Source organism: Monodon monoceros, unplaced genomic scaffold, assembly GCF_005190385.1.
Source record: "Monodon monoceros isolate NGI ecotype Baffin Bay Population unplaced genomic scaffold, NGI_Narwhal_1 Super_Scaffold_18, whole genome shotgun sequence".
In the NCBI taxonomy this organism is placed as follows: Eukaryota; Metazoa; Chordata; class Mammalia; order Artiodactyla; family Monodontidae; genus Monodon; species Monodon monoceros.
In genome coordinates, this window is record NW_021703774.1 from 55970913 (window position 1) to 55982361 (window position 11449).

Consider the following 11449-nt stretch of genomic DNA (forward strand, 5'->3'; position numbering starts at 1 on the left):
TTAAAAAAATATATTTATTTATTTATTTGGCTGTGCCGGGTCTCAGTTGCGTCATGTGGGATCTTCATTGTCACATGCAGGATCTTTAGTTGCAACTTGCTGGATCTTTGGTTGTGGCATGCGGGCTCTTAGTTGTGGCATGTGGGATCTAGTTCCCTGACTAGGGATCGAACCTGGGCCCCCTGCATTGGGAGCATGGAGTCTTAACCACTGGACCACCAGGGAGGTCCCTTTCCACTTGTTTTTTAAAAAATTATCCTTTATATTAAATAAGTAGATGATTTTCTTCTCTTTTTTTTCTATAAAAGTTGTGTTCTGGGCATGAAAATATCTTGAAATATAGAAGCACAGTCATGAGATTTTCCGTTATCTTAAGATTGAATGACAGTTATACAGTAGCTGGATTAAGAGGGTTATACCAGTGGATAGTAATATGTGAAGGAGAAAGTAACAATAATTTATTAATCACTTGGCAGGAAAAATTAAAATGTTGGGTGGTTTCCATTAGCCATAGAGATTACATGTGTTGTTGAGGTAATACCCCTAGGTTTATCATAATCTAGTAAGACTTAATCTGTAATTTTATGAATTCTATTCCAATTAATCTGCCTGTATTATTCATGGAGTCTTTTGCTGATAGGGATTCTGGGACCATAATGATTCCTTCAGTTATTTTGGTTTTGTTTAAAAATCACATGTAGTATAGGTATATTAACATCCATAATAGCTATAATCTGATTATGTGTAGGTGCTGCCGTACATTCTGTCCATTTCCACTGTGCTGCACCTTACTTTAGGCTATTATCTCTTGCATATGATGGAAAATAACTACCTAGGAATTTCAAGATTGGCCCTTGATAAACAATAGCTCTGCTTCCATTATAGTTAAAAATGGAGACCTCTACATTCTTATATCTGCCTTATAACTCTTTCTTAAGTAGCTGGATGTGCTTTGCAGGACTTATACCCAAACTGTTCAATTATTCAGCTGTTAAGTATTAAGTGCATACTCTTTCCCAAGCAGTGTTTCAGGTACTGGGGCTACAAAAGTGAACAAAGTAGGCAAGGTCTCTGCATTTGTTGAACTTACCTTCTAATGGGGAGAGACAGGAAATAAGCATGTAAATAAATAAATACTTTTGCTTAGTGTTAAATGCTGTAAACAATATACAGTAATGGGTTAGACACAGACTGTTAAACAACTCTGAAGGTTAATGAAGTGCATTCATTGCACATTTAAGCATACGTTCAATGAGAGCCCGAATTATTGTCTGCTTCGTTCAGTATTGTTTTCCTAGTGCCTAAAACAGTACATAGTAAGCTCTTCTTAATTATTTATTGAATAAATTGCTTAAGTATTTGTGCCATTGTTCTTGTATAAGATTTTACATCTTTAGCTGTCTGCTTAGGAGTTGCAACAAGACCTCTTAGACACGTGGGGGCTCTTTCAGATCTGTGTGGGCAGAAGGGAATTCTCCATGTCCCACTTTAGTTGTGCTTCAGTTTTATACAGTTTAGTAGAATACTGTGTGAGAGGCACAGAACTCTAGGAAGCTATGATGAACCCTGAAGTCTATGTGTGGATAATCAGTGGGTGCTTTTAACATGGGAGGGGGGGTGACTATCATCAAACGTCGTAATTCTACTTGAATCTGAGGATGCTTCTTACGAACCCGTATGTGTCTAAATGGGCCTTCATTTGTTTTTAAAGCAAACTTTTTGAAGGTATATCTTCGTGGCAGGGAAGGGATAGAACTCTTTTTCAAAATCACACATGTCCTGCCTTACTCCCAACTCACTATAGAGTAGAGGGGCAGTGAGGAGATGTGTATTGTGAAATTTTTTTAAAAGCTTCCTAGGTGATATTTGATAAATTGATACACTTCCCCGACTAGAAAAATTGCATATCCTTATTTATTTAAAACATATATCTACTTATAGTTGCTAGTAATCTACTTTAAACAGTTTTTATATTTTAACCAGTTTTTGAGTTATAAGAACTGTGAGTTCATTTTATTTCTCCTTTTAAATATTGCTCTGGCATGACTTATTCCATAAACTAATTTAAGGTAACATTTTGTCAAATGATTGAAGCAACAGGGGAAAACTAGACATTTGTCAAATGATTGAAGCAACAGAGGAAAACTAGACACTTAATCATTTCTATGTTTATGTACTCTGGGGGTAACTTCTGAGTGAGAGTAGGCAGCTGAGGTCCAATTATTAAATTTTTGAATTTAGTTTAAATCTTCATTGAACATGGGACTTCCCTGGTGGCGCAGTGGTTAAGAATCCGCCTGCCAATGCAGGAGACATGGATTTGAGCCCTGGTCCGGGAAGATCCCACATGCCGCGGAGCAACTAAGCCCATGCGCCACAACTACTGAGCCCATGCACCTAGAGCCCATGCTCTGCAACAAGAGAAGCCACTGCAATGAGAAGCCCGCGCACCACAACGAAGAGTAGCCCCTGCTCATTGCAACTAGAAAGCCCGCGCACAGCAACAAAGACCCAACGCAGCCATAAATAAATAAATTTATTAAAAAAAAAAATCTTCACTGAACAGTCTGAAGTTTGGTTGGAACAGGCTCTCATCACGTGATATAAAGAAGAAAATCATATTTTCATTTTGAAGAACAACCAAAAATGTTTCCTCTTTGCTCCTTCGTGGGTGCTTCAAAACCCTCCCAAGCGTTGCTCATTGTTTTAAACCCTGTTTAAGAGGAAACTGGTGAGCTGTGAAGAGTTATACCCACTGAGCCTTAGTGTCCTAGAGCATACTGTACCTTTCCATTTTGGAAACTGAATATTTTTCATAGGCTTCTAACATAGCTGGGCAAACTTTTGTTAGCCTTAGTGTGTGAACTATATGTATAGCAAAAGTAGCTTATAGCTGTGTCTATGTGATGCCTCAGTGGCCTATTGAAAAGAAAATGAAACGGATTATATAGAGTCAAGCTATTTGACTAAATTCTGCAGTTACTGAGCATTCTGACAGTATATTTAATTTGAAGAAACAGGGTTAAGAATAAACTATAAGTTAAATATTACTTTATTTGTATCATGTTGTCTTTTAATTGCCTGAGTAATCAAGCCCACAGATGGAAGGACTGTTGCTACAAGCCTTAAACTTAAACATTTTAGAGTTGAATAACTGAGAACTTGCTGTTTTCTATCATGTCTAATGAAAGTCTCAAAAACTGTAAAATTCTCAAAAGAAGAATGCATTATTTTTTAATCTCTTTTTTTAAACTAGTGTTCAGAACCAGGTGGATGAAGTCATTGATGTCATGCAAGAAAATATTACAAAGGTAATAGAAAGAGGGGAGAGACTAGATGAACTACAGGACAAATCAGGTACAGATACTTCATATAATTCTTGATGTTATAAATCTGTATTTTGATAGTTTACTTCTTGCATTTTTCTAGCCAAAGTTTAGGAATCTTGACTTAGGAAAAATGGCATTTATGGTTTTAATGTTTTTAACTTTAGCTCCCTTTATTTTTTTATATACAATTTATTTTATTCAAGTATAGTTGATTTACAATGTTGTGTTCATTTCTACTGTACAGTAAAGTGATTCAGTTATACATATATATATATATTCTGTTCCATATTCTTTTCCATTATGGTTTATCACAGGATATTGAATATAATTCCCTGTGCTATACAGTAGGACCTTGTTGTTTATTCATTCTGTGTATAATAGTTTGCATCTGCTAATCCCAAACTCCCAATCCATCCTTTCCCCCACCCCACCACCCCCCACCCTTGGCAACCACAAGTCTGTTTCCTATGTCTGTGAGTGTTTCTGTTTCGTAGATATGTTCATTTGTGTCATATTTTAGATTCCAAATGTAAGTGATATCCTATGCTATTTGTCTTTCTCTTGCTGACTTACTTCACTTAGTATGATAATCTCTAGTTGCATCCATGTTGCTGCAAATGGCATTATTTCACTCTTTTTTCTGGCAGAGTAGTATTCCATTGTAATATGTACCACATCTTCTTTATCCATTCATCTGTCGATGGACATTTAGGTTGTTACTATGTCTTGGCTATTGGAAATAGTGCTGCAGTGAACACTGGGGTGCATGTATCTTTTTCAATTATAGTTTCCTCCAGATATATGCCTGGAAGTGGGATTGCAGGGTCATATGGCAACTCTATTTTTAGTTTTTTGAGGAACCTCCATACTGTTTTCCACAGTGGCTGCACAATTTACATTCCCACCAACAGTGTAGGAGGATTCCCTTTTCTCCACACCCTCTTAAGCATTTGTCATTTGTAGACTTTTTAATGATGGCCATTCTGACCGATACAAGGTGGTACCTCATTGTAGTTTTGATTTGCATTTCTCTAATCATTAGAAATGTTGACCGTCTTTTCATGTGCCTGTTGGCCATCTGTATGTCTTCTTTGGAGAAATGTCTATTTAAGTCTTCTGCCCAGTTTTCAATTGGGTTTGCTTTTTTGTTATTGAGTTGTATGTAGCTCCCTTTGCTTTGAATCATCTTATTGTTGTATTATTTCTTTAATTGATCAGTTGAGAATGGAAAGATTAAAAATTCATTGTTGAAGAGTTAGATTATTTTTTTCTTTTGTCCTGTTACGTTGATGTGCTTTGTATTTCTCCTGATCTCAGGGAGGATAGGTCTAATCACTTCTTTTCAAACTTATTTCACACATATCTACTATTTTTATCTTATGCTTTCTCTGATGACTTAGTAACATTTTTTTACTGACAAATGTTAGTCTCTGTTCTTATAACAGTCCATGGCACTTATTAGGCACTCACATATTTTTTAGATGATGAATGGCTGAATGAATATCTGATTAATCATTGATAGACTTTTTTAACCAAAAAACTTATTTAAACACTTTAAAAATATATTGTTTTGCTTCAAAATCAGTCACTTTTGATATCTTCTAAGAATCTAGCCTTCTCCATGTGTAAATTTTTTTTTCTATAGTTGTGCCAAGTATTTGAATTTTTAAAGAGTATTTCTACCAGAATTCATAAATTTATTTGAAAGCATTGAGGCCCTGGGAAGACTTCTCTTACTCTTATTGTAAAAGTGGATTGAGCAAACTGACCTGCAGCCATTTTTTACTTTTTGGGTTTTTTTTTTTTAGAATACAGAATGCCAGAGTTTGTGGGTAGAGGAAAGGAAAGATGTTGTTTTCATGCTTAAAAGGGAATAGATTTGCAGAAGTAGAAATTAATGTTTTCTTGTCTTTGTGTGACTAGATAAAAGAATGCTGTTATGTCGATTAATCCTTCTCTCCATCCTCTATGTGATATAGAAAGCCTATCGGATAATGCAACTGCTTTTAGCAACAGATCCAAACAACTTCGAAGGCAAATGTGGTGGCGTGGATGCAAAGTAAGTAAATTGGAAGATATTGGATAGGTCCGTCAGCATATCCAGTGGTATTCAAAGACACGAAGAAAAAAGGGCCTCTAGGTGATAAGCTCTGTGGGGAACTGGACTACAGCTGTCTTGCTTATTATTATATCTTCTGAACCTGGGACATGGTGGAACTCAGTAAATATTTGTTGAATTAATATCTTATGGGTCAGAAATAACTAAAGGAATCAAGCAGTGCCTAAAAGGATGTTTTCATGGATTTCTTCGTAGAGAGTAATCCACATTTTATTAATAATTTAGCTTCCTCTAGATTTATCTTGTAAGAAATATTAACTTGTAATTTATTTTTAGTACCTTTTTGGAGCAACCTATAGCATTACATAGAGATATTTAAAAGACAGAAAGCAAGCCAGAGAAAAATATAATTTTCTGTTGGATGGAGAAAAAAATAAAAGTAGTTTAATGTGTCAGAATCCATATGGCAAATGGGGCTAAAAAGAAAATCCCACTGTCCCTCATTATTCCAGAGAAATAAGATACAGTCTTATGCCATACCACCCTCAACCTGCCTGATCTCAGAAGCTAAGCAGGGTCAGACCTGGTTAGTACTTGGATAGGAGAAATAAGATATAAAAGAAAAATTTGTCATTTTTGGCTTTGTTGAAAACCTTGGATATACCACATTGTTTTTAGTCTCTCATTTTCAAGTTTAGCAATAACTTTCAAAACTTGATGTTGACATATGCCAAGGATTTCATTCAAGAGTTGCCTTGGATTTGCTTATTTCTGTCTGTTGACCTGTTGAATCCTCTTACTTTCAGAAGTAGAACTTAGGGAAAGAAACAAGTTTCATTGCTCCTCTTATGTAGAATTTAAATTTTCTGTTTTTCTTTAATGAATAAATTTTCTATTTCTATAGAAATTTTCTATCCTGCAGACTAGTTTGGAAGAACAAAAGGTCCGTGAGCTACCTCCTCTCCCCACATGACTCATTCATGTGGCCATTAACAAAATGATAATGTGCATTTTGCCTAGCTTTTTTTTAGCTATATCTAAAGAGTTTCATTTTGTACTTTACGGGGTCCACATCAAAGGAATAGTATGCTTTTAAGGGGAAAAATTGAATTCTATTTTTAATTTATATTTTTAAATAGTCTCTATATCACTACCATTTTCTGGATTAACTTCATAATGATTATTTGGGAAGAGCTAAGGAAAGGGATATAGGGACAGAAAAGAGATCAGAGGTTGCCAGTGGCTAAGGATGGAGGGGTGGAGATTGACTACAGCAGGGCATGAGGGAACTTTTTGAGTGATGAAAATGTCTTATGTTTGACTATGAAGGTGATGGTTGACAACTGTATGTATGTCAAAACGCATCACAATGAACTCTAAGAGGGTGAATTTTATTGTATGTAAAGTATATTTTAATAAACCTGACTTTAAAAATAAGTAAGTGAACAGAATTATCCAATGGGTGGGGAGAGAGAATCAGTGACACCTCTCTTAAGTATCTTATGGGGCTCTGAGGCTCTTATGTGTTTAATGAGAAACAGATTTTTGTCTATGTTGTTTGGAAGAAGAGAGCTTTGGACATGCATGAATACATTGCTGCCATTTTTGGTTGTAAACGTTTCCTGGCCAGCGTTAGAAACTCCGTTTATTTAGGTGTTTTAAAATTGGTATTGATATTTCCATTTAAATCTTCTAAATGTTAAGGCTAGCACAAATTAACAGGGCAAATTAAGATATATTTTTGGTAAAGTTGAAAAGCTATTGTAAAATTCCACATTACTTGAGAAATGTTTTCAGCTTAAAAAAAAGATGCAAAGCTTCCATATATTCTCTGGATCACTTGGTCACTAAAGTACTTTACAGTGTAAAGTACTTTCTACATTTTTTGGTTATCATAATTAATAATTTTAATAGGCACCTGGTATTCAAATTGGAATGCTTCCATGTATTCTCTTGGTCACTTTGTTCTCGTCATGAATGTAATGCCACTAAAATGCAGCCAGTAGTTTTACTTTAGAAACATTTCATTAGCTACTTCTAGTTGCTGTTTGTGATATTCATCAGAGTGTTTTATGTGTTTGTAATAACTGGGTATCTTTTTTCTGAATGAACCATCTTTAATCAGTTATCTATGAAAATGTTTGGTGAAAACAAGACTCATTTGAATTCATCAGGAAAATCAAGTCAATTTATAATTTATGCATTTTAGGATTAGATGAGGAATGTGACAATTTTATGGAGAGAGGTGATGTAGACCTAAAATATTAACTAGCTAAGGACTAATCTTAAGGTTTCTCCACTCGACTGTGAAACTGACACACAGAATGCTCTTAGGCAAGTTATTTATTAAATGAGGTTCTTCACGAAAAGTATAAATTATATTCCTCAAAATGAAGATAAAAATGCTAAGAAGAAAGTAAGGGGAGCAAAAACTAACAGAATTCTAATATACTTGGAGAATAAGTGCTATAAAAAATGCTGCCTTATACTATATATATTGAACCATCTGTATTGGATGCCAGTCTTATTCATAATATCCTGACACTTCTGAACAGAGTTGATAAAATATTGTTCTTTTCCTGGTCTTAGATTAGAAATGTGTGAGAAATCATAGACAAAAAAAATCAGGCCCATAAAGGCTTTGATTATTACTGTTTACTCTGCAGCCTTAAACAATAAAATCTAGGCAAGCCAAAACCCTCAAATTTGGGGAACTCTGATTATTACAGAAAGATGCAAATAGTCAGAAGTTCATATGAGAAAAAATTTGGAAACCTTTCAAGGAATGAGCCTGTCCAATGATGAGTTAGTGTAATGTGGTAAACAGCACAACAGATAGTCTTTATTAACAAGTCAGACATTAATCTTTCTCATGCCTTTTTGTGTGTTGTAGATAAAAGCCATCATGGCTTTGGTTGCTGTTATCCTTTTGTTAGTGATTATCAGTAAGTATTTACTGGATTATAAATTTAGGGGGGTGTCATTTGTTTTGAAGTTCATTTAAATTTCCTTTTTAATTTATATTCAGTTGACCTAGTATGACTAATGTCAGGATTGAGTAATGACTTCTGACTCCAGTAAGGAGCTCTTAACCTAGAATCTGTAGCTCTCTGAAAATGCACATAAATTGTATGTAAAATTTTATGTGAATATGTATATGTACAGTTTTATGGTGAGAGTATATCTTTCATCAGATTCTCAAAGAGAACCTCTGTCCTACCCTCCACCCCTACCCCTGCAAAGGCAGGGCTAAGTGATTTGTTTAAGGCCAAATATGGCTACTATTACACTCAGGACCATAACACACATTTTCTTTTTATTTTTAACTTTTAGATATGGCAGCTTGCATTTCATAATATTGTGTTTGAAGGAAAATCCAGATAAATTCTCCAGATGATAATTTTTCTTTTGGATTTGAGCTTCATTTCAGTCATCGAAACATAACTCTTGCCCTTCCTTTTCCCCCTTAATATTCTTTTTAAAGTCAGATCATTCAAAAAAAATTTTTTTAGTGTAGTTGATTTACATTGTTGTGTTAGTTTCAGGTATACAGCAAAGTGATTCAGTTATATATTATTTCAGATTATTTTCCATTATAGGTTATTACAAGATATTGAATACAGTTCCCTGTGCTATATAGTAGGTCCTTGTTGCTTATCTAAGTATAGTATCTTGTATCTGTTAATCCCGTATTCCTAATCTATCCCTCCCCCTCCCCTTTCCTCTTTGATAACCAGAAGTTTGTTTTCTATGACTGTGAGTCTGTTTCTGTTTTGTATACGGATTCATATGTATTATTTTTTAGATTCCACATACAAGTGATATCATATATTTGTCTTTCTTTGGTCAGATCATTTTTAATATCTCCTTTTCTCCAAAGCTTCTTTATCTCTGTTTACAGGGATTTTATAAAGATTTGGAAAGCATCTCAGAATAGCCATTTGAAAAATTCCATGGTGATACTCTTTTTAAACAGAAAAAAAGATTTTGTTCTAAAGAAAAAGTCAGTCCTCATCATTTGTGGATTCTGTGTTTGTGACTTCACCTACTAGCTAACACTGATCAGTTACCCCAATGCTTTCGGAGTCATTGGCAGATGCGGTCAGAGAAGCGAATGTTAGTGCACAGTTTCTCACATTTTTGTGTGTCTTGTTGATGCTTTTGCTGTTTAAAAAGGCCTCCAAGTATACTGGTGCTGCAGTGCTGGCTAGTGTTGCTGAGCACAGCAAGGCTGTGATGTGTCTTGTGGAGGAAGTACATGTGTTAGATGAGCTTTGTTCAGGCGTGAGTGACAGCACTGTTGGCCAGGAGTTCAGTGTTAATAAGCCAACAGTATATAGTAAATAAGGTGTCTTCACACAGAAACATGTAAAACAAGGTTATGTATGGATTGGTTGTCAAAAATGTTGTAGCCAGAGGCTGGCAGGGATTTAAGCCTGTGTTTCCCCTCAGAGCAGTGGTTCAGTGTTTGTGGTGACTTTATAGAACATAACTACTGCCAGTACCAAGAATCAACCCGTGGAATGTTGAATAACATAAAGAAGAAAATAAAATCCAACTGTTCTCTTACCACACAGAGATAGCTACTATTAATATAACTATTGTATATACTTTAAGTCTTTTCCTATTAATATATAAACATGTTTTTCAAAAACTAAGATCATATGTATACTTTCTAATAAATATATTGTAAATATTTTCCCATGTTATTAAATATTTTAAAAGTATTTTAGCTGCTTTATGCTATGGTTATATATTAATCTATTTGATCAAAATGCTAATGTTAGACATTTAGGTTGTTTCATATTTTTGCTTCTCCATTCCCATTTGTTATCTATCATTTCAGATAAAAGTTGTCCTCATTAACTATTTTCAAAATGGACACAGCTACATTTAGGAGTATTGTTTCTAACATAGCATATGAATCTGATTTTGATGTTTCTTTTTCATTTTTTTTCTCTTGCAGTTCTTATAGTTGTGAAATACCGTACTTGATTTGATGACAGATCTTCATTAAACAAAAGCTGGGACAATAATAATAAAAGATTGCTGCATAATTTAAATGAAACCCATGTATATAACTTTCAAAGCTTTTTCAAGAAATTAAGAGGCAAGTATCACTTCAAATTGGAGCATTGAGAATGTCCCATTATCTTCTTCCCTTCCAACAAAGTGTGCTTTTAATAATTATGTTTAAGGCGGGGCTGCCCTGGTGGCGCAGTGGTTGAGAGTCCACCTGCCGATGCAGGGGACACGGGTTCGTGCCCTGGTCTGGGAGGATCCCACATGCCACGGAGCGGCTGGGCCCGTGAGGCATGGACGCTGAGCCTGCGCGTCCGGAGCCTACGCTCCGCAACGAGAGAGGCCACAACAGTGAGAGGCTCGCGTACCGCAGAAGAAAAAAAAGAAAAAAAAATTATGTTTAAGGCAAAGATAACCAGCCTTGATTTTGCCATATTCCAAGGGTCTAATTTGAAACTAGATACTTGCCAGTTCATTATTTGTATATATAGTTAAACACTGATAATGATATTTCATACTGTTATTTTAATGGCATAAGGACTTGCGTTTGTTGCATCAAGGTGGGGTTCAGGCTGGTGATCAGGGAGCCTCTGTAGAGTACCAAATCTTTATGCCGAAAGACGTGTGTAACCATTCCATTGATATTTGCAAGATTCTTCTCCTATTACAATTGCTTTGCAAGCAATTTTCACGTTTATGGGTGTAACAAAAGCTAAATGTAAATGTTGCTGCCTTCAGCTATAACTAACAACATTCCAGTAAACCTATTTTTGACTGTATAAGGGAATGTAGTAATTTTTTGGCATTTGGATTATAGAAATGGGAAATTTAAACAGTGTGAAAAGCATAGTATGGTGCATTAAACTGGAGATAATAAAATTATTGGAGAGTGTCATTGGCGTATTTGAAAGTGACCAACATAAAGCTAGAAGTCATGGTCTGGTCTGTTTTCAGTTAGCCTCCAATAAGGAGGACCAGTCCAAATGTGAGTAAATGAAATCCACAGGTATCTTGTCCCCTACTTTTCTTTTTGTTAATA

The 11449-nt window shown here is 35.2% G+C and overlaps 1 protein-coding gene across 2 annotated transcripts in view; it reads left to right on the top strand.

Moving 5' to 3' along the window:
• The window catches only part of VAMP4 (vesicle associated membrane protein 4), a 28092-nt gene extending 17643 nt beyond the window's left edge, over window positions 1-10449 (top strand). For both annotated transcript variants that reach the window (XM_029230954.1, XM_029230955.1), the window contains 4 exons: window positions 3257-3357; window positions 5309-5388; window positions 8282-8333; window positions 10355-10449. In XM_029230954.1, the coding sequence (XP_029086787.1) occupies window positions 3257-3357; window positions 5309-5388; window positions 8282-8333; window positions 10355-10383 (262 nt within the window). In that variant the 3' untranslated portion in view covers window positions 10384-10449. The remainder of the gene's footprint in view (window positions 1-3256; window positions 3358-5308; window positions 5389-8281; window positions 8334-10354) is intronic.
• The last annotated feature ends 1000 nt before the right edge of the window (window positions 10450-11449 follow it).